This window comes from Cotesia glomerata, linkage group LG9 (assembly GCF_020080835.1).
Source record: "Cotesia glomerata isolate CgM1 linkage group LG9, MPM_Cglom_v2.3, whole genome shotgun sequence".
NCBI classification, from domain to species: domain Eukaryota; kingdom Metazoa; phylum Arthropoda; class Insecta; order Hymenoptera; family Braconidae; genus Cotesia; species Cotesia glomerata.
The window spans coordinates 7,146,775-7,171,783 of NC_058166.1; the positions used below are offsets into that span (position 1 = coordinate 7,146,775).

Consider the following 25,009-nt stretch of genomic DNA (forward strand, 5'->3'; position numbering starts at 1 on the left):
TCCTAACACTCCGCGTAATTTAGGCTGTGGTGTACGTGTCTGTACAAGTTACCGTTCTTTAAACAAAATAAAGGGTATTTCTCTGGACTTTTCGTTACTCCTTCAACGACCCGGGCGTACCACTTGTCTTTAACCACTGAGAAAGCCATCACTATGGTCTCGTGTAGGTTTTCATTTTCCTCTTCGGCTTGTCCCTCGTTGCTACGAGATAACGCGTCAGCTACTGTATTTAATTTACCCTCACGATACTCTACAACAAAGTCGAATTGTTGTAAGTACTAACTCCATCTGGCTACCCGACCTGCTGGATTCTCCAGTGTCGTTAACCATTTTAAACTCTGATGGTCAGTGACCACGGTGAAGGTATAACCTTCTAAGTATGGGTGCATCTTCTGTATGCCTTAAACTACAGCTAAGCATTCTTTCTCGGTTACTGTGTAATTTAACTCACTTTTATTTAATGATCGACTCGCGTATACTATCACGTGTTCGTTTCCATCTACTTCTTGGGTTAAAACAGCGCCTAAGCCTTCATTGCTTGCGTCAGTCTGCAATTTAAATGGCTTATTGAAATCTGGTGATATCAAAATAGGAGCAGATTTTGAACGATTCTTTAACTTATCAAATGCTGCTTGTTCCCTCTCGCCGCAGTGCCATTTCTTTCGTTTTTGTGATAGAGCGGTTAGCGGTTTTGTTAGGTCAGCACAGTTAGGGATAAATCTACGATATCAGGACACCATTCCGATGAATTCTCGTATTTCTTTTACACAAGTAGGTGTCTTTAATTCATTTATTGCTCTAACTTTTTCTTCATCTGTTCTATTTCCGTTACCGTCTAACACGTGGCCTAGGTAAACTAATTTCGTCTCTAAAAATTTACTTTTTCCTATGTTTACTCTCAACTTGGCCTCTTCCAGGTGTCAATCGACTTCTTTCAATACACTCATATGATGTTCCAACGTATTGCCAATGACTATGATATCATCAAGATATACATACGCGTATGGCTCTAACTCTAGCCCTATAATACTGTTTAACAACCGTTGAAACGTCGCGGATGCAGAGTGTAACCCGAACAGCATTACATTAAACTGGAATAACCCTCTTCCAGGTACGGAAAAAGCGGTTATTGGTTTACTTTCTTCGGATAGTGGCACCTGCCAGTAACCGTTCTCTAAGTCAATTGTCGAGATGTACTTCGCGTAGTTTGTCGAGGGTAGCGTTAACTTGCGGGAGTGGATAGGTGTGTTTTTCTGAAACTTCATTTATTTTGCGAAAATCAATACAAAATCTGTACATTTTATTCTTTTTTTTCACCAGGACTACTGGTGAGCTCCATGGGCTACTTGACGGCTCTATTACTCCTTTTTGCAACATTGACTCTACCTCATCGTCGATCACTTTCTGCATAGCCGGGTTTCGAGGTGAATACCTGAACTTAATCGGTTCAACACCCGAATTGACTTTGATTTTATGCTCTGCTAAGGTTGTTGGTCCTTTGAACTCTGAATTTTTACATAACTCTGCTTGAATCTCATTTCTCGCTTTGGTCATGGGGTCAATGAATGTGTACATTAGGGTGTGCCAAAATGTAACTTCCGTGGAGAACCTTTTAAAATTGGAATTTTGAGTTCCGCTTTCAACAGGGGCTGCGTTTGGGCATTTCCTGAGATATTTTAGTGTGAGATGATGTATTTAATTTTCATAGAATTTTTAACAGGAGATTTAATTGGGCACTTCTGGTCAAATTTTGAATTTCCACCGGAAATACCTCGTCTACTAGGGTGTATGTCCGATCGTAGGGAATACCCACAATCAAAACACACACGGGCGTTCGGCGGTTCAAAAAGAGTGAAGGAATACTGGAGCACAGTACCTGTTTCCGTCGATTCACAACACTCTAAGTAAGCTCAGCGAGACACACTACACTTCACAGCTCAGATAAGATTGACGGTACCGGGCGAGAAAATCGCAGTTAAGTACTCCGCGAGCCGCTCCGCCTCGGGACGCCGCGAGCTAAATTGCGACACCTAGTGGCGGCTGGTGAACTAAGGTACTTTCTCTCTCTTGCAGCGGCGCGCGCACGCTAGCTACTAATCCCAATCTTCTCGTCTCTGCTTTCTCTTCGACGCTCAGCGCGCTCGTCTCTCTGGTCGCTCGCGCTGAATCGTCTCTTTATATCTATATATAGATATAATTTATATATATTTCTCTCTCTTTATCTTTTTATTTAAATTCTTTTTATTTTTATTTGAATTAAATAAATATTTTTTTTACAACATTTTGAAATAATAAATATTATTACTAAATTGAATAAATTACGTGCTCGTCACAATATATTTGAGATCATCAAAGATAAATTCTTAATTATATAAATTAATTCTAGATGATGAATAATTGATTTTAGATCATAAATTATCAATTTTAATTTATAGAAATCGATTCTAAATTATAAAAATAAATTTTTGATGATAAATAAATAATTATTATATCTAAAAAACGCCATTCGGCCATACCCGACATGGATAGGTAGATTTCTTAGATGAATATTGAAAAAAATACGTAATTTAAAAACAAAATACTAGAATAATTTTTTTTTATTCTCAGGGTGAATCTTTGTTTTATAACTCTAAAAGTTTCATGCATTTAATATTATATTGTTCAGCAAAAGATGACATATTTTATGAATGATATCCATCGCTATGTCGAGCAAGTAAAGTTCACTTTTACTTAAATTTTGTGTATCGTTGATAACAGCTTGATCTGAGCTATTATTGTTTAAATTAATTTTACAAGTATTGAAAAAATTAAAAAAAAAAATTAATCAACTATTTAATATTTAACATTTTATTTCCATGACAGCAACAATAATAACAATCATGACAACGAATAATAAATAATAATGATTCATAACAACTTTTATTACGGTCAATTTTTAATCATTCATCTTCTTTTAATTAATTTTATTTTTGATCATTTATTAATTAGTTCAGTATTTTTTTTGTTTGAGTATTCCATCGTTAAGATCCAAGGATGACTTAGTTAATAATTTCCTGAAACACAAGATAACAGAAAGGACAGTACATCTTCTTAATAAAATACTTATGAATATTAATTTATTTTTTTATTCATAATTATTTTTTTCATCTGTATAATTTTATTTCCTTCAATATCATTATTTCAAGTATTCTCCAATAGTCTTAAAAACATTTTCTCTTTGTTTATTACTTTCATTATTTCAATTTCTCATTATCTCTCTTAGTTTTAGTTTGATCAAATAAATATTTTTTTGTCGTTCCATTGTAATTAAATAATAAAAAAAATATCTACTATAATTATATATTATTAATGATAAGATTACCTTATCAAGTATTTATTCTTCATTTTCCGATTCAAGTTCAATTTCAAAATTAGGCATATTTATGAAGTCATCAAGTCCTAATATTATCTTTGTAATTTTCAAATTCCTTATGTTATTAATTTCAAATCTGAATTCATTTATGAGAGGATCATTAATTAACTCACGAAGAATTCCAAGCTTTGGTCTGGATCGTTTAATGATGACAATCTTAAATTGATAATTTAATATTATACTTTAAACATATTTCTAATTTAAAATGATAAAATTGTAAATTTTCTTTTTTTCTCTAATTTTTGATTTACCTGATGCAATTCAATCCTCTTTGCTAAATCTTCTTGAGGATTATCAATACACATCATATATCTCATTAGGTTTCCTTCAGAAATTAAAAATACAAATTTACTCTGATTATTTATTCTTCTAATTCCCAGTATTCTTGCAATAAATCCTGTAAAACTGAAAAGAAATAAGTTGATTGATTATTTTATAATTTAAATGTATACTAGTGGACCCGACAGACGTTGGCCTGGACACATGTCTTAAATTTCATTGAAATCAGTCCAGTCGTTTAGGAGGAGTTCAGTGACAAATACACCCAGAGAAGAAATATATATATATATATATATATCTAAAATTGATTTTACCATATACAAATCATTTATTTATTATTTAAAATTAATTTTTAAACGAAAAACCAATGATTTGTTGTATATTATTTATTTTTATAAATTAAAATTAATCATTCATAATCTAAAATTGATTTTTTTGATCGTAATATTAATATATTATTATATTAATATTATAAAGGTAATTTGAATTACCTTTCATTTCGAATCAATTTTTGTAGTTTAAAATTAATTCTCATTATTAAAAAAAAATTTAAATAACATGAAATTAATCTTTATGATATATAATAGATGGTTAAGATATATAACCAAGTATATATTGTCTAAAATTCATGTTGGAGATATAGTAGTATAGTAATATTTACACGTACACTACTCACACATACGCCGACGCGTCGATCTACTGCGCATGCAGTTATGCCGAAATTTTTTATACTCGAGCCACTTACTTATTAGCACGTTGTCGAGTAAAGTCATAGTATTTTTTTTCCAATCGTTGTAATTAGTCACTTAATAAATTCATACATCGTTTTTATTAATCTTACTCTACTATTATGTATATTCACTCGATCCCTGCCTGACTCCCACAGGTTATGGGCCCAGTGGCAAGTAGTAAGTGAGTGATATAAAAATAATAAAGAAGTAAAAATTCTGTGAATAAAAATCGTCGAGTAAAAATTACGTGAACACGTGGTCGTAAAATAGCTAACCAAAGATGGCGGACGGAGCGTCGCGTATTGAGTTACTAGACAAATGTAACTACGATGTCTGGCAACTGAGGATGAAGTCCATCCTGGTGAAACATGACCGATGGGGATATGTAAGCGGCAAAATACCGTATCTGATTGGAAGCAACGCCGCGGAAAGAGAAATTGCGAAGTGGAACAACGGCGACGAGGAGGCCAAAGCGGACATTATATTGTCGATTGACAACGCCGAATTGAAGACGATCACAAAGTGTAACACATCGAAAGAAATATGGGAAAAACTGCAGTCAATCCACGCGTCGAAAGGACCAGTGAAAAAAATTGAGTGGCTGACAGAGATAACATCTTTTAAAATCGATGAGGAGGATGATTTTCGGGAACGACTGGACAGCTTCACGAACGCCATCGAGCAGTTAGAAGGTATGGACATCAAAATTCCAAGTAATATGCTCGTGGTATTAATTTTAAAGAGTCTACCACCAAGCTTCGAGAATTTTCGATGTGCGATTAGATCAAACGACGAATTACCGACTACAGAGGCGCTGATCGGGAAAACACTCGATAAAAATCGAAGTAGGAGATCTGAAGAATCGGCAGAAAATCACAACGTGCTATACGCAGGCAATCGGTATGGAAGGCAGCCGCGACAAAGAAAATTTAAGTCGAAAGGCAGCAAACCATGCTTCATATGCGGAAAAATTGGTCATTGGGCAGCAAAGTGTCCCGAGCGACAACAAAATTCGGCGAGGAGCGTCGAATCGTCGGCAGAGACTCACTATGTCGTGGATCAACCTGAAGAGGCCCACAACGTGATTTCAAGGTCGAGGTGGTGCTTAGACAGTGGATGTACTACGCATATGTGTGCCAGCGACGAATTCCTGACTGATATCCAAGAGTGTGAGATGACGTTGAACATGGCGAACGCAGCATCGACGAAGGCGAGAGCAAAAGGGATTGCTCACATCAAGGCGAAGACAGACACAGGTAATATTGATCTAAATCTTTGTAATACCTTACTTCTTAAAGATCTGAGGACTAATTTAATTTCTGTATCGAAAATTACTCGGAACGACCGAGACATTTTATTCAGGAAGGACGATGCCATCGTCAGGGACCTGAATGGAGAGGTGCAGTTAGTCGCTGATCGCATAGGAGACCTGTATTACCTACGGGAGCAGACGGAACAAGTCAAGGCAGTGGAAAAGGCGTCAGAAAGAGCCAGTACAACGGATTTAGACCTATGGCACGCAAGGTTAGGACACTTGCACAGGGATACCGTAGTAAACCTGTCAAAAAGTCAAGCGTCGGGGATAAAACCTCTGAAAAAGGACACGACGTCATGCGACGTGTGTCATCGTGGAAAATTGACGGCAAAGCCGTTCTATCCGAGAGCCGAGAAAAGCCAGCGAATGCTCGAAATTGTACATACTGACCTATGTCAACCTTCAGGGACGAAGTCTGAAGGAGGAAACCGGTACTTCGTGACCTCCATAGATGACTACAGCGGCTGGTATGAGCTGTACCTGTTGAAGAGCAAGGACGGAGTATTTGAAGCGTTCAAAACATATAAAAACTACGTCGAAAAGCAGACAGGGCAGAAGATTAAAGCTTTGCAATCCGACAATGGTCGAGAATATTGCAATAAACAATTCGACGAGTACCTGAAGCACGAGGGAATTAAGAGGCGACTAACAACGCCTTACACGCCGCAACAAAATGGAGTCGCAGATCGCATGAATCGTACAATCGTCGACATGGCTAGGTGCCTACTGATCCAAGCAGGATTTCCGACGGTGTACTGGGGAGCAGCTATTGCGACGGCAAACTACCTGAGGAATCGTTGTCCAAGTAGAAGCCACGGAGGATCTACACCATTTGAGTTATGGTTCGGTTGAAAGCCAGGATTAAAGCACCTGCGAGTATTTGGAGCAAAAGTGTTCGTACTTTGAAAGGAAACAAAACGTCAAAAGCTCGAGGAAAAATCAATCGAAGGAAGATTGGTCGGCTATTGCGAAATCACAAAGGCCTACAGAGTACGACGGAACGACGATGGCAAGATAGTCATCACCAGAGATGTACAAATCATAGAAAATAACGTGATGAGATCACGCAGTGCTGTACAATTGGACGTCGAATATACACACCCTCAGGAAGAGGATCCAGAGCCAGGGAGAGTCCTGAGAGACAGGAGGTCATGCAGGGAAATCATAAGAGAACCCTCACTAGCTCGAGCACGAGGAAGACCCAAGAAACAAAAATCTGGGAAGCCAGGACGACCTCGTAAACTTTGCAGATACGTAAGTGCGTCGAGTATTACTTCAAGTCGAGCATCAAGTTGTGAAAATTTATCACAAGAAGAATAAGAAGCACCGGAAGGAGACGACGAGGAAGCATCAAACGATGTTTTCATACCAAGCGTCGAAGATGAAGTTCAAGGAACGAAGAGACCGCTGGAAACGTCGTTATTTCAGGAAGATAAACGTCCTCGAAATGACAGAAGATCTAGTGGCTCAGAGAAGTCACCTAAAAGTGATGAAGATAATACCGACTAGGGAGAGGAGTTCATGGACGCAAAGTTTATCGAAGAACTAGCGTTAATGGCTGATTTTGAGCTCGAAGAAGCGATCCGAGGAACGGAATCGACAGAGTGGAAGCATGCACTAGCAGCAGAAGTACGCTCACATCTAGAAGACGGAACATGGGAACTGGTGAAATGTCCAGAAAATGGAAAAATTATTGGATCTAAGGTAATCTTGAAGAACAAGTTAAACGCCGAGGGGAAAATAGAGCACAGAAAAGCTCGAATAGTAGCCAGGGGTTTTTCGCAGAGACCAGGGTTCGATTTTGACGAAATCTTTGCACCAGTGGCAAGACAGGAATCAATAAGGCTACTCGCGGCATTATCAACGAAGATGGATGCCAAGATTCATCAAATGGACGTGGAAACGGCGTAGTTACACGCCAAGGTCGACGAAGAATTATACATGGAAGTTCCAGGTGGCTTGAAGGAAGCACTAGTGGAAATTACGCGTAGCGAAAGAAGAGACTCCGAAGTCCAAATAAAAGCATCAAAAATGCTGGAGGAGCTCATCAAGGGTGAACGAGTTTGCAAGCTACGAAAGTCAATATATGGATTGAACCAGTCTGGCAAGAAATGGTACGACAAGGTGAGTGGAATACTCAAAAACTTAGGCCTAAAACCGACGGTATCAGACTCATGTTTGTTTGCATACAGGACGACAAACGAAATATTGCTCGTAGCAGTTTACGTCGATGACTTGTTAGTCACGTCGAACAATCCTGAGTGGATTGAAGAACTGAAAAAGGGACTGGCAAATGAAATCCGAATAAAAAACTTAGGAGAAGCCAAATATTGCTTAGGCATAGAGTTCAAGCAAGAAAACGACGAAATAAATCTGAGCCAGCGTCGATACGTCGAAGAATTGTTGGAAAAATTTGGTATAAAAAATTGCACTCCACATCAGGCATCAGCGAGCCCAACATCAATGTTGAAAGCGTCAACAGATCCGAATAGGTCAACGAAAAATCCAAGGTACAGAGAGCTAGTAGGATCTCTGATGTATTTGGCAGTAGTGACGAGGCCGGATATCGCACATACAGTAAGTGTGTTGAGCCAATTCAACGAACACTCAACAGAAGAGAACTGGGGAGCCGCAAAACGAGTTCTTAGATATTTAAAGGGGACAACCGGACTGAGACTCACCTACAGGAAGACAACTGAAAGAATCGTCGGGTATAGTGATGCTGACTGGGGAAACGACAAGACGGATTCAAAATCGTACACAGGGTACGAATTTATGTTTGGAGGAGCTGCAATTAGCTGGAAGTCTAGGAAACAGCGAACCGTGGCCCTTTCGACGACAGAGGCCGAATACAAAGCGCTCACGGAAGCGACGAAAGAATCAATGTACCTTCGGGGAATTATCGACGAAATAGGCATTGAAAAATATTCAGAAGGCCTCACTTATTGCGATAACCAGGGTGCAATACATACGTCGACGGCGACGGGATTCTTAGATCGAACCAAGCATGTTTGAATCCAATTTAATTTCGTCACGGAAGCTGTTAAAAATCCGGAAATACAGCTAGTACACATATCCACTGATTAGATGACCGCCGACATCTTGACGAAAGCATTGCCACGTGATAGACACGCCAAACTCGCAAAAGCCATGGGAATGAGTGAGACAGACGAAGGCGTGTACGTGTTCATATTAAGGGAGAGTGTTGTAGATATAGTAATATAGTAATATTTACACGTACACTACCCACACATACGCCGAAGCGTCGATCTACTGCGCATGCAGTTATGCCGAAATTTTTTTTACTCGAGTCACTTACTTATTAGCACGTTGTCGAGTAAAGTCATAGTATTCTTTTTCCAATCGTTGTAATTAGTTACTTGATAAATTCATATATCGTTTATATAAATCTTACTCTACTATTATTTATATTCACTCGATCCCTGCCGAACTCCCACAATTCATTTTTATAATAATAAATTAATTTATATAATATAAAATGAATTTTGATAATTCGAAATTCATATTTATAATTCGATATTTGATTTCATTCTTTTAGGACTTATTATCTTAATTGAAATTTAATTATTTATGATTTAATTTCAATTTTTATAATAATCAATTGATTGAACTTATTTATAATCGATTATTTATAGTCTTATATATATATATATATATATATAAATATATATATATATATATATATATATATATATATATATATATGTATATATATATATTTATTTATGTATTTATTTATATTTATATTAAAAAAAAATTATTCAATATCAAAAATAAGTTTTTATTATAATAAGTGATTCGTTTTAATATAAAATTGGTTATTATAGTATATTATTATCCATTTACAGTCTTTAATGAATTTTCATAATTTAAAATTGATTGTCTATAATAGAAAATCAATTTTTGAATTTACAATTAATGATTTATTATATATGATTGTTTTTAATAACTGAAAATTTTATCTTATTTTATTTAATTTAAATAAACAAACCTAACAGCCTAGGCCAGTAACAGGGTTACTAATACAGTAGTTAGTAAACAAAAAATAATTGATGATGTATGACAAGATGACTTATAGCTAGCATAGTGATTTCGCATACAAATTCCAAAATTTATCATTTATTATCGAAAATTTATTTTTTATATGTCAATTAACTATCTCCCATTAAAAATTAATTTTAATAAATTAGAATTGATTTTCATTGTTAAAAATTAATTTTAAAATTATAAAATTAATCATTATAATATCGAAACATTCATTGAAAGTCTAAAACTAATTATCATAACTCAAAATTAAGTTTTCATGATCTCGGATTAATTTCTATATATTACATAATATATTATTGATTTTAATTATTTAGATTAAAAATTATCATATAAAATTGAACATCAATAATGTAAAATTAATTTTCATAGTTTAAAATTGATTATTTATAATTCAAAATCAATTTAAACTATATAAAATTAATTTTTCCATCATAATATTTGATTATTCATTGTGTAAAGTATATTTTTATAATAATTAATTAATTGAGAAATCATTAAATTTATCATTCATTGTCTCTATTTAATTATTATGATTAAAATCAATTATTCATTGTCTAGAAATAATTTTTATAATTAAAAATTCATTTTTAATAATCTCAAATATATTAATAAATTCAGAAATAAATTTGAATAGCATAAAATCGAAAATTTATGATCTAAGATAATAATCTTAGATTATTTAAAAAAAAAAACGAATTATTCATGATCTAAAATAAATTTTTAATTGAAAAAAGATGATGTATCTAATATTATTGATTTTAAGATATAATAATTAATTTTTATGATCAAAAATGTATTTAAATAATTTAGAATTGATTACTATGAATCAAAATTCATTATTAATGTTAATTTTCATTGTTAGCACCCACCCCCGCAATCCATATTTGGAGGAGGTTATTATAAAATCCACTATAAGATCATTTCTGGATCACATATAAATGATTCCTACCGAATTTCAAACCTATAGGAGCTATAGTTTAGAAATTTTTTATTTTCATTGTTAACCCCTACCCCGCAATCTTTATTGGGAATGAGTTATCATAAAATCCGCTCAAAGATAATTTCTACATCACATATAGGAGATTCCTACTAAATTTGGAGTAGATAGGAGCTATAGTTTAAAAATGGGAATTTTCCATTGTCAACGCCCCCGCAACCCCCCTTGTGGGTAGAATTTCGTAAAATCCGTTCTTAGCTAACCTCTACTCGGCGAAAAGAATATTCCTACAAAATTTCAAATCCCTACGCCTTATGATTCCAGAGATATCGTGATGAGTCAATATATAGGTGGAAATCTCATATATATAAATAGATTTATTGGCACCAGATGTACAGCTTGTCTAACAAACTCTAATACATCTTTCGCTTAAATCTACTTTTCTTACACTAATTTTATAATTTATTATTTTATTTTAGTATTCTAACTTGATAGTTAGTCTATATTTCAATCTATAACGCTAGTAAATACTTTCTTCGACTTTGGGTCGTTTCCTTAGTTTCAGTTTATCACATATAGCAGATTCTTTTCAAATTTGGAGCTTATAGGAAGTACAGCTCGAAAATTTAAAATTTTAATTGTTTAAACCCACCCCCGCACCCCCTGTGGGGAGGGATATCGTAAAATTCGTTCATAAATTATTCTTACATTACTTACAGAAAATTCATACAAAATTATGAGTCTGTCGGAGCTGTAGCTTGGAAATTTAAAATTTTCATTGTTAACGCCCACCCCCGCAATCCATATTGGGGGTAGGATGTCATTAAATCCGCTCTTGAATCATTTCTACATCCCATAGAACAGATTCTTACCAAATTTGGAGCCTATAGGAGCTACAGCTCGGAAATTTAAAATTTTCATTGTTAAGACCCACCCCCGCACTCCTCTGTGGAGTGGGATATCGTAAAATTCGTTCATAAATTATTTTTACATCACTTACACAAAATTCATACAAAATTAGGAGTCTGTAGGAGCTAAAAGTCGAAAATTTTTAATTTTCATTGTTAACGTCCACCCCCGCAATCCATATTGGGAGTAGATTGTCATAAAATCGACTCTTAGATCATTTCTACTTCACATATAGCAGATACTTATCAAATTTCGAGCCTTTAGGAGCTACAGCTAAAAAATTTAAAATTTTCATTGTTAAGACCCACCCACGCATACCTCTGTGGAGTGGGATATCGTAAAATTCGTTCATAAATTATTTTCATATCACTTACACAAAATTCATACAAAATTAGGAGTCTGTAGGAGCTAGAAGTCGGAAATTTTTAATTTTCATTGTTAACGTCCACCCCCGCAATCCGTATTGGGAGTAGATTGTCGTAAAATCCGCTCTTAGATCATTTCTACATCACATGTAGGAGATTTCTACCAAATGCAAAGTCGATAGGATCAATAGGTTAAAAATGGGAATTTTCTATTGTTAACGCCCCCGCAACCCCCCTTGTGGGTGGAATTTCGTAAAATCCGTTCTTAGCTGACCTCTACTCGGCGAAAGAAATATTCCTACCTAATTTCAAGTCGCTACGCCTTATGGTTCCAGAGATATCGCGATGAGTCAATATATAAGTGGGAATCTCTTATATATACATATAGATAGATTTAAAACTAATTTTCAAACAAAAAACTTGTGAATTATTATAGATTAATCATTCTTATAGTTAAAAATTAATCATTCGTCATCTAAAATTGATTTTTTTATTCGTTATCTAATAACCCTCTATCTAAAATTAATTTTTGTATTTTGAAATTAATTTTGATTATTAAAAATTAATATTAATAATATGAAATTAATTTTTATGATATAAAATTAATCATTTATAATTTTAAATTAATTTTAATAATTTAAGATTTAATATATACCATATAAAATTGATTTTTAAAATATAAACTCAATTATTTATCGTCTGAGATTCATTTTTATGATAATAAATTAATTTAAATAATGTAGAATCAATATTAATTACATAAAATTTGATATTATTGATTAAATACAAATTATCTTTATTTGAATTTAATTATTTGTACATCAAATTCAATTTATATAATAATAAATTGATTTAAATTATTTAAAATTGATTATTCATAGTCTCGAATATATATTCATATTAAAAAATCAATTATTCATTATGAAAAATAAATTTTTAAAATAAAAAATTAATTGTTATATTATAAAATATTTTATTAAATTATAACATTATTTATTTGAAGTCTTGAGTTGATTTTCGTGATTAATAATAAATTGATCATGATCAAAAACCAATTTTTGTATTTATATTTAAAAATTTATCATCTATCATTGTTTTTTATAATTAAAAATTGATCATTTATAATTTAAAATTAATTTTTTCATTTTTAATTAAAATAACGTTTCATGTAAAATTAATTTTTATAATTATTTTTTTTTTGATCGAATTTTATGGAATATATTAATTGAAGTTTTAGCACCTAGCGGTCAAGTGACTAGTAGATCTCAATTGACCACTAGGCGCTAAAACTTTAATTTATATATTACATATAATTCGGTAACAAATATAATAATTAAATTTGTAATAATGCCTCAAAATAAATTACTAGATTACCATCGTAGTACGTAGCTTAGGTGGGGGAAAAAAAATAATGAAGGAAAAGTAAAGTAAGGAATCAAGAATATAAGTATGGATTGAGAAACGATGATGGTGGAAGGGGCCCGGTAGCTTATCTAGTAGAGCTCCTGACAAGTTGTCAGGGAGATCCAGGTTCGATTCCTAGCTTGGCAACCAACCCCATTAATTTTTTCAAAGTTTGTATTTCCTCTCAATTACTTTCTTTCATTTTAATTAACATCTTCATAACGTGAACAAATTCCACAAAAGCTTTCAGCTTCACTAGTATTCAAGTTCGGTGGATCCTCATCGAAATAATGTAAAGAGAGAATATGTCTCTCGACCAATATTTATTTTTAAAATATATAATTAATCATTATAAAATAATATCATTCATTTACAGTCTAAAACTAATTTTCATAATTCACAATTAAGTATTTATGACCTTAAATTAATTTATATATTATGAAATTAATTATAATAATTCAAAATCAAAATTAATTGATTAAAATTAAATATTCATGATGTTAAATTAATTTTCATAATTTGAAATCAATTATTTATTATTTTAATTCAATTTCAACTACATAGAAGTAATTTTTGATTATAATATTTGATTATTCATTGTCTAAAGTTCATTTTTATTATAATAAATTAATTTAAAAAACATTAAATTTATTATTCATTGTCCAAATTAAATTTTTATGATTAAAATCAATTATTTATTTTGTAGAATTGATTTGCATAATTAAAAATATATTTTTGATAATCTAAAATACATTATTGATATATAAAATTAATTTAAATAGCTTAAAATCGATTATTTATAATCTAAAATTAATTCGCTTAAAAAAAAAATAATTTATAATTCAAAACGAATTTCCAAACGAAAAATTGATGATGTATTCAATAATATTGATTCTTGGATATAATTATTAATAATTTATAATAAAAAATTAATTTGAATAATTTAGAATTGATTTCCATAGATTAAAATTGATTTTTTATGATCTAAAATTGATTTTTATAATTTAAAATTTATTTTATAGATGCAAAATTAATTTTTAGAAATTTGAATTATATTTATACAATCTATAATTAATTTTTAAGATATAAATCCATTATTTTGTGTCAAAGTTCATTTTTATAATAATCAATTAATTCAAAAATCATTAAATTCTTTATTCAGTCTTAATATAATTCTAATGATTAAAATCAATTATTTATTGTCTAGAAATAATATTTACAATTAAAAATTTATTTTGAACGATCTAAAATACATTGTTAATTTCTAAAATTAATTTGAATAGCTTTTAGTCCATTATTTATGCTCTAAAATTATTATTTTTCGAAAAAAAACAAATTATTTATGATCCAAAATAAATTTTCAAACAAAAAATTGATCATGTACTTAATTTTATTAGATTTAAGATATAAAAATAAATTATGTATAAATAAAAATTTATTTTAATAATTTAGATTTGATTTCCATGAATTAAAATTGATTATTAACGATCTATGATTTCTGTTTATAATATAAAATCGATATTAATAATGCAAAATCAACATTTTCATAAATGCTAAGAATTATATTTTGAATTTAGATTCTAATTCGAATTAGATAGAACTTCTAATTCAAATTATATTCTAATTTGATTTTAGATTCTAATTTGAAATTAGAATTATATTTTAAAAATCTGTAATTAAATTTCAGGATATAAAAAACTAATGATTTAATGTCAAAGATTATTTTCAAAATAACAAATTAATTTAAATTTCATTAAATTTATTATTCCTACTCTAAATTTAATTTTTATGATTAAAATAATTATTCCTCATCGATAATTAATTTGTATACTTGAAAATTTATTTTTAATAATCTGAAATATATTATAAAATTATTTCGAATAGTTAAAAATCGATTATATATGATACAAAAAAAATTTTCACATAGAAAAAGGAATTATTCACAATCTAAGATAAATTTTCAAACGAAAAATTGACGATATATTTAATATTAATAATTCTTAGATATCATAATCAATTATTTAATACCGAAAATTTATTTTGATGATTTAGAATTAAATTCCATAAATCAAAATTAATTATTCATAATCTCAGATTGATTATAACAATTTAAAATCAATATTTATAATTTATAATTATATTTTTTTGATGAAAAAATGATTTTTAAAATTTAAATTTAATTATTTATCATTTTAAATTAATTTTTATGATATCAAATCAATTATTTATTGTTTATAGATCATTTTTATTGTAATAAATTAATTTAAATAATTTGCAATTAATTATGTATGATCTAAAATTAATAAATATAATACAATATTAATTTTAATAATCAAATTTAATATCTATGATTTAATCTTAACATTTTCAATTTACAATTAAATATTTATAATCTAAAAATAATTTTTATAAATTTTTTATCTCAGGAATATGGATAAGATAGGATCATAATAACAAATTACATTATTATTTCTGCGACGTTTCGGTCATTTATTTGACCTTCCTCAGGCATCTGAAAATTTCACATGTTAAGAGCGGTTTATAGAAAATTTTGTCGATAATTTTCTTACCGACATTTCTTAGTTTTTTTCATTTTCATTCGAATTTCAAACTGTAAGTAAATATAGAAAATCTCGTCAGAAATGAATGAAAACTTACATACATACCATTTATACAATTGTCTATCGAAAAGCAAAGCGATTTTGCTAAAAGAAAATAGAAAAAAAAAAGAAATCTTTGGAAATTTATCAACATTTCGCGAGCTAAATTTGTACGCACTAATATGGATTTTTAACAGTCAAAGATCCTTTATGTGAAAAAAAAAGTTTTGTACTTCGATGCGCAGGATCAAATTACATCACTTTAATCCAGATAAATTTTTTTTTATCTTATTTACATATAAGTATTTTCTGTTTAAATGATTGTTGAATTATAATGAAAAATGTAAACAAAAAATTTGGCGTCTTTTGGCGTCATTATTATTATTTTAACTTTTCAAAGTAGTGCCATCTGTTGAATTCGAATCACACTACCGCGAACGTTTTTAAATTATTGCTTTGAGAACATTACAGATGGCCCTTGAGTATCCCTTTTTAGCTCGATTAATATTTTTAGATATTATGTAAAAATTCCACACTACATCCTACAAAATCGAGAGTGATTTTTTTTTTTAATTTCGTTACAAGTAATCAATTTCTTGAAAACTTGACATCTCAATGAATTTTCGCAAAATTATGGAAGATTATATTGACAGATATTCATATTTGTTGAGAATTAAAATTTTTTAAGAATTGAAATTAAATAAAATAAATATTTTTTACAAAATTGAAATTAAAAAAAAAATGCAGATGTAAAATTACGCATTTTTTATGCATTCCATATATTCTATATTGAAATCCGTAAAGATACAAAATTCCTTCAATTGTTTAAAATTATAAGCAATAAAAAAAATGCTTAATAAAAAATCATTTTCTCAGAAACTATTTGTCTGACGTTTCTAGTATCAAGCGAAAAATTATAGACCGTTTAAAAAGCTACTGTTTCTTTTTTTTATTTATTCCCATACCAACAATAGCTAATAAGTTATTAATATTGCCGTGTTGCGCCAATCAACGCAAGATTTATGTTGACAAATGGTGTATTTGTATATGGTATATCAACTAAAAAATGATCAGTTTGAAAGGTAACTGCTTTTTCTCGACATTAAAGCGAACATCTTAATAAATTATAGGCTTAATAAATTTCGGAAATAATCGCCAACAAATTGTATATTTTGAATTATTTTTTTTCATCTCTATCATTGTTACAAAGAGTTTAATAATTGACTAAATTTTGCTTAGCGTGTGAGAGTGGGTGTCACAAACAGCTGGGCTTATCCCTATACATTCATAAGGTAAGTACATAAAAGCAATCACGACGTCAAAGAGTTTTTTTAGCTGAGTACAACTGCTCATCATCTACACTCTCAGGCTTACTTGACCTCAGGGTACAGGCTTAGTAAAATTTAGTCATTCACTAAACGTTACAACTTCATTAAGGAAGTCGTGCGATTCAAAAAGCGCTATTCTCGAAATGTGATTTTTTTTTAATCTGCAAAAAAATATGAATTTAGCTTCGAATAATTTTTTGGTATGTTTTTTTTTTTTGATATCATTTATAAACCAAAATTGAAATAATATGTTTCAGGTCAAATGTTAAAAAAAATGGATCTATTAAAAGAAAATGATTTTTTTTTTAAGTTTTTAATTTTAATTTGGCTGGGTTTAAAAAAATTTTTGAAATATTCGAAAAAAATTTCATACACGGTAAAAAAGGATGTAAAAATTTCCGACAAATCGGAAGCAGTCTGGATCTAAATTGGTTGATTTGGCATGAAATCCCCCGTATGCGTCTAAACTGCCGTTCAATATATTTGAATTTTAATTTTTGCGGGAACTCGTCAAAAAATTTCTGGTCAGGCCTTATACTGTTATAATCCAGTTGGTAAGGAAAAAAAGTGGTTCATTAAACTTTTTTTGATGAAATGGTCCTATTTTGAATTTTATTTTATAAATGATCAGAAAAATATTCTAAAATTTTGTATGTATGCGGTACTTGTTGCTTATTTTTTTGTATAAAAAATTGGATTTTTAGGCTGATATTTGTATTAAAATATCTCGAAAATTACGCAACAATAGTCGAGATATGCTGTGAATAAAATTTATTAAATTTAATAAAAAACATAATGAGCTTTTATAAACTATGCTTCTCTGTGACCTATAGTTCACGAGATATTAATTTTTTAATTAAAAATTTGAGAACCGTGCACGATCCACAGTAAACTATTACCGGTAATTCCACGCAAAATCGATCGTAATTTTTTTATAAATAAATTAACTTAATAAACTATTACAAAATCGTTTTCACAATATAGGTATCTAACGATTCTGAATTATATAAATAGAATTAATAACCTAACGCGTAGAGACAGATTCTAAAAAAGTTGATTAATTTTTTTTTATAAACAAATTGAAATCGTCAACATTTAAAAAATCGGTCTTCATACGTCAGGTTATTAATTAAGTTCATAAAGTTTGGAAAATATTGTAAAGACGATCTTTTAAATGTTAATTGACTAAAAAACAAAAAAAAAACATAAAAAACAAAAACGGCAAAGAAAATAAAATAGTCGAGATCTGATGAAAACTCGATTTTCGAAAAACGGGGGGGTAGATAGATAGATAGATAGATAATAAACTTTATTGACCCTAGAGCCTTAGCTCCCTCAGGACCATCATAATTATACATTATAATCAGTGTAAAATACAGAGCATGTAATTACATAAATTGAAAATAATAAAATATAAACATATTATAATGAAATAATAACGTGAATTATAAATTATAAATTATAATCGTGGTAGATATGAGACAAGTTGCCAGAAAACCTGGTAATAGCACAGTTAAGCAAAACTAATATCATTCAATATCACTCAAGGCACAGCAGCATACAATAATGACAATCAAAGCTCAATATCATAAATTAATACTTTTGCAAATAATAATTATAGCACGCACTACGGAACAGTTCATAATTTTCAGCTTTAGTTACTTCTGGGGGTAGCGCATTCCAAATGCGTATCCCGCAGATAAGAAAAGAGTTCTCAAATATCCGACAATTAGATCTAGGCAGGCGTAAATAATCCTCCCTTACATCACACCTCCGCAAAGCTACCGGCAAAAACTCCAAATTACATCTGAACAATTGTCGGTAGCCCATACATATTTCTTTATAAAAAAGGCATGCCATGAAATAAGTTCTGTTGTCACTCAACTTCAACCATCCCAGCCTCTTAAAGTACGGCGTAATATGCTCAGCCCTTGAAACCCTAAAAATATAGCGAACACAGGAGTTCATTTTACGCTGCAGCCGCACCTGCAAACTATTGCTAATGTTACAGTAACCTACACAACAGTAGTCAAACACCGGAAATATCAGCGTGGTGACAAGCTTTTATACGCAATTTCTCATTGAAGACTTCATTATTTACCTTCAACTGCGCTAGCACCCGCATCGCCCGATTGCACACTTCTGTAACCTGACAATCCCACGAAAGAGTACTATCAATCAAAACGCCAAGATACTTAACAACTGTGTCGTAGCGAATAATACAGTTATCTACTCGAATGCAATCAGCATACTTACAGCTATTACTATTGATTTTAAAATTACTACCAAAAATTATAGCTTTGGTCTTTGACGCATTCAACTTAAGATAATTAATATTGCACCACTCAACAATGTCAACTATCTCTGCATTTAGCGCAGCAACACAATCATTAACATGTTCCAAATCACAAGACAAGTATATCGCTAAATCATCAGCATAAAGCAAGTATCGACAGCGCAGTCGTTGAAAGAGATCCGAAATATAGAGTGTGAACAGTAAAGGGCCTAGCACACTCCCTTGCGGCACACCATTAAGCACATTCCTCCAAGAGGACGCACACCCATCTGCGAACACCTGCTGCTTTCTCTGAGTCAAGTAAGACCTGATCCACACAATTGCATCATCAGAAAAGTTCATTGATATTAATTTACGTAGAAAACAGCCACAGTGACTTTAGACTCATTTATAGCCGACCGAATGTCATCGCAGAGCTTGATGACCGCAGTCTGCGTATTCAAACCCTTCCTAAAGGCCATCTGATACTCATCTATATAATTATTCTCAGTAACATACTTAACAATTTGATCATGCACACAGCGCTCAAGTGCCTTTGACAAGTTACTTGTCAGCGATATTGGCCGAAAATCTGCACACACCTCCGCATTCAACCTCTTTGGTATCGGGACAATACGCGATAACTTCCACTCTTTCGGAAATACGCCTGAATTTAACGAGCTATTAAAAAGTAGTGTCACAAATGGCAACACAAATGAAAGCAAACATTTATAGGCTTTAATTGGAAAATTATCGGGGCCAACAGAGTTGGAAGTAAGCCGCATTATTGCCCTCTTAACAAAATTATCATCAAGCTCCGAGAAACTAAAACATACATTATCATTGCCACCGTAGTGAGTTGTAATATCAGACTCATCAACCTTAAGCACAGAACAACCAGACGACTGTACAAAATAGTCATTTAACTCATTCAAATCCACTCCAATAGCAGACCGAGCACCCTTACGCTTTATCAGACCAAGCCTACGCAGATCGTTCCACATGGCTTGTGCACTTTTCACAGAACTTAATTGACTATCAAAATAGCGCTTTTTAGCTTCACTTATTCGCTGCTTCATGTGACGAACGAAGTTTATGCCACTACCCTCTTCTTTTATGTGAGATAAATGACGGGGGCTGCTTTCCTTTTATTTATTGTATTACGATTTAACCACAAAATATAATTCAATCTCCACTTTGATAATTGGAACGATAACAGTTAATAGTAGTGTCAATAAGAGCAGGCTCCATCGTTTATCAAGTGAAACCAACAGATTCTTTAGTCACGTAATATAAGTGGTCATATATCACTTCTGACTTCTGTATCTTAACACGTAGTAACCTATAACAATCAATACCCTTATGGAACCACAATGTCGCGGGAATCGTATAAAAACCCCTTGAAGATGTTCACCAGTGCTCAGACTGTCGAAGGCTCTCGCACTCGTCAGTTCTAAATTTCTATGTTAAATTCTACCAAGAATCTAACATAGAAAGAAAGACGGGTACAACTACTTGCTGGCCAACCTAATCTTTTCTTTGAAAGTTGCTTACTCTCGTTAAAGAGGCTTAGGTGCTCTGAGAGCTGGTGCTTTTACAATTAAAATTATAATTTAGGGTTTCAATACCCAAACCAATATATTTATAAAGACTCAAATTAAAGAGCTCCTATGAAACGTTGTGCAAAGTTTAGTTTGTTAAGTGTATTAATAATTATAATCATATTTGTGCATTATCCAGAGTTATTGAAGATTATATTCAACAGCATTTATCAATTGTCCTTAAATTTGTATCATCTATTTAAATAATTTGTAAGTACAAATTGAATATATTTGAAGTGTGAAGCCAATCATTTTCTTTCTTCTCATTCATAAGACCTGATTTCCAACTTACAGTAAGAAACGAGGTATTCACGAGTACCTATAATTCACCAAACCCACCTGCCTCCCTGTTTTTCCCCTTCAGTTCATTAACTACCCTTGACCTTAGCCACGGGGTCGCAACTAGGGTTCCCCTATGATATAAGCCGCTCGATATCATCGGGATAGATAAAGAACAATTATTCAACCGGAAAAGACGCGATCAATTAATTATTTCATAGCTTAGGAATTTGAGATAAAACCAGACTTGAAAGTGTAGAATCATCCGGTAATCAGAAATATGAACTCTTTATCTAAGTAAACCTTTAATAATTATCATTTTAACAAAACTCCGCTGTCTCGACCTATTCGATCGTGACAGTAGAAAATTTGGTGACAGCGGTGGGATACGCTGGTGAAAGAGTTTCTTTCTGTGTAAAGTCATCTATTCTTAATTAAACTCAATTTTCATAACACTTATTACATAACACTATTACAACAACCGGTTTTTGAGAATAAATTATTTTACATCAAATAAACAAAATATAATCAAAGCCCACACATTGAGTATTACATCACTTTCTTGCATTATCTGTTAAATCTGTCAATTGACCATCAAACAAAAATATTTTTGGTTGATCTGTCGAGTACATTGGGTGTCCAAAATAGCAATAACGTTTTGGATTCTTGATGAGGATTTAATAGATGATTAGTAAGTTAAACGAAAAATAGCTGCGACTGCGCTTTATAGTTGCGTTGCGCTCCCTATTTCGTTTAACTAGTTGAACGATTAACCTTTTTTAGAGCCTAAATCGTTCAACGAAAAAAAAAATTTTACACTTACATAATGAATGATTAGTAAGTTAAACGAAAAACAGCTGCGACTGCGCTTTATAGTTGCGTTGCGCTCCCTATTTCGTTTAACTAGTTGAACGATTAACCTTTTTTAGAGCCTAAATCGTTCAACGAAATAATCACACACTAGATTCAAATTTAGCACTTATTTCAAGAAATCAATTTCTTCCAAATTTAAAAATCTAAGCAAAAGAAAGTTGCGACTGCGCCTAAAAGGTTGCGTTGCGCTCCCTGTATTGTTTGGATTAGTTGAATGATTAACCTTCACTGTGCCTAAATCATTCAGTGGAAAAATTTGGAACTTAAATTGATTTTCTCTAATGTTTTTTTTATGAAGAAAATCCGTGGTCGTAGAGCTAAATCAAAGATATTGCTTAGCAAACGATTGCGTCAAACACTGTATCCTTCTACTAAGGAGATTGAATCACATAGCAACTCTACACAGACAGATACTCAAACTAACAATACAACTATAAAAATCGATAACACACCATCATCATCATCAAGCAGTACAACAAGTACAGGAGAAATTAGTAATAAAGTAGAATTAATATATCCACCAATAGAAGAAAGGCCAGATATCACATCAGATTTTATATCTCAATTTATAGATTCCTTATTAGAACTTCATGAAGACGAATTAGAGCCACTGATAAAATTTGAATATTTTGATTATATAGAATTATTCGATTTAAATTATTTTGGTTGTTTCAACGAGAATAAATAAAAGAGATATTTATTAAACATTATTAATTGAATATTTTTAAGTCAAAAATATTTTATAAAAACACATTTTACACATAATGAAACGTAAACAATCGGGAAAGCAATATTATTTAAGATCTCAAACAAAAAGAGTTAAGAATATTCCAGAAACTGAAAACTCTAATAATCAGGTTTCAAGTACTAGTAGTGACATTAATTCAGACAAAACCAGAAATTTAACCTTGCAATTGAATCAACCTATTAGGGATAATCAGAAACAATTCCGTGATTTGCTCGCATCCGTTATTTTTATTACGAATCAATATTAAGGAACTCTATCTTGTAATAGAACGCATGTTAAAATCAGATAAACAATAAGTTTTTTTAAAAAAAAAAAAAAAAAAAAAAGAAAATCGAATATTAAAAATCTAAACATGGAGCAAGCAATTCAGGAAATGTCTCGTCATTTCGAGATTACTGATCGAACCATGACCTCATTAGGAGAGAATCTTACCATGACACAAGCATTAGCAATGGTCCCCAATTTTGATGGGCAAAACATGCCATTACGTTCATTTTGCAGGATGTAGAACAAGCATTACAATTAGTTACTGAGGAACAGAAACCTGCTTTTATTACTAAAGTTCGTACAAAATTAAAAGATACCGCACGAGATGCATTAGAAGATAAAGAAATAGTAACAATAGAAAATTTAAAAGACGCATTAAAAGAATATTTTTCTAAAAAGAAATCGTATCCTCAATATTGCGCAGATATTCAGGCAGTTAGATTAAAACAAAATGAATCATTACTTAGCTATTATACGCGTATTAAACGAATATGCACAAGTGCAATGGCATCATTACGTGAAAGTTTTAATAATGAAAACGAATTATCGGGTATGAAGAAAATGTTAAACGGACTAGCCTTGGAATCTTTTAAACGCGGGTTACCAGACGACTTAATTTATGGTGTTAGCGTTCAAAATCCTGCAACCCTTGATGATGCATATAAAATTGCTTTACGTCTTGAAGAAGATTTAAAAGGGAGTTCTCACCGAAATTCAAATTACTTAGCCTATGCAGCAATTCAACCCAATAATACAGATTTATCCCGTAAGACACGTATGGTTAATTTTGAAGACGAAGATCGGCGAGATGCAATCCCATTTCGATTTTTCCGAGATGATGGGTATAGACCATCATCCCCTCGTAACAAGTCACCAATACGTAGCTCCTCCCCAATTATGAACGACGCATTGGCTCACCCTTACGGTCCAGGAGTATATCCCTCGTCAACCAGTTCCTATTTTACAATGCCTGGATATTTCCCACATATGCCTTATCTACCTTCAATACCTTATCAGTATCCTCCACGGGAAATGTATTCACCCCCTGTAAATTATAATTTTCCGTATCAACCATTCTTCAACGGTCAAAACAACAATCCGCCTAACTATAATAACCCTCCTAATTATAATAGTTACTCAACCTATAACCCTAACTATAATCCTACTAATAATTACAATAGACCTAATAACGGCTACGATAACAATTACAATAATAGTAATAGAAACAACGGTAATTCTCAATCGCCGGTACCTAATAAGGATCATTTAAACTCCGATCCGATTCGCCAGAAGGACGCCTTGACGAATCAAACGGAAAAGCGTCCATCAATGGTCAGATTTTTAACAATCGAACAAATGTAATGTGGACAAGGAACCAAGGTGGAAGAGGGCCGGTCGTTACTTTAAATGCTCCTGAAATATTATATGGTAGTGCTCGCTTTTTAGTCGACACCGGAGCCGACATAAATATTATTCATAAAGATGCTTTAGCCCCTCGTACAATAATCAATACTAGTGATTCTGTTTATCTTAAAGGAATCACCCTCAATAAAATTAACACGCTAGGAACCACTGAGATAACATTCTTTGATAGGCCCGAGAAATTTCATGTTCTCAA

At 31.6% G+C, this 25,009-nt stretch overlaps 1 protein-coding gene and 1 long non-coding RNA gene across 2 annotated transcripts; one reads left to right on the top strand and one right to left on the bottom strand.

Moving 5' to 3' along the window:
• Positions 1-2,932: 2,932 nt before the first annotated feature.
• On the bottom strand, positions 2,933-3,841 carry LOC123271204. The gene is made up of 3 exons (XR_006510807.1): positions 3,664-3,841; positions 3,362-3,568; positions 2,933-3,053 (listed from the first exon to the last, which is right to left on the bottom strand). It is a non-coding gene; the product is annotated as an uncharacterized LOC123271204 (long non-coding RNA).
• Positions 3,842-23,140: 19,299 nt separating this feature from the next.
• Positions 23,141-24,753, top strand: LOC123272190 (putative uncharacterized protein DDB_G0282129). The gene is made up of 3 exons (XM_044738889.1): positions 23,141-23,344; positions 23,626-23,739; positions 23,791-24,753. Exons 1-3 carry the CDS (start codon positions 23,141-23,143, stop codon positions 24,751-24,753), a joined length of 1,281 nt encoding a protein of 426 aa, XP_044594824.1.
• Positions 24,754-25,009: the final 256 nt, after the last annotated feature.

What these genes read in the sequence shown, in the direction of transcription:
- LOC123272190 (XM_044738889.1), top strand. Translation starts at nt 23,141, where the DNA reads ATGAAACGTAAACAATCGGGAAAGCAATATTATTTAAGATCTCAAACA. An exon ending in TCCGTGATTTGCTCGCATCC is followed by an intron (nt 23,345 to 23,625) that starts GTTATTTTTATT and finishes TTCATTTTGCAG; the next exon opens with GATGTAGAACAAGCATTACA. An exon ending in CATTAGAAGATAAAGAAATA is followed by an intron (nt 23,740 to 23,790) that starts GTAACAATAGAA and finishes TTTTCTAAAAAG; the next exon opens with AAATCGTATCCTCAATATTG.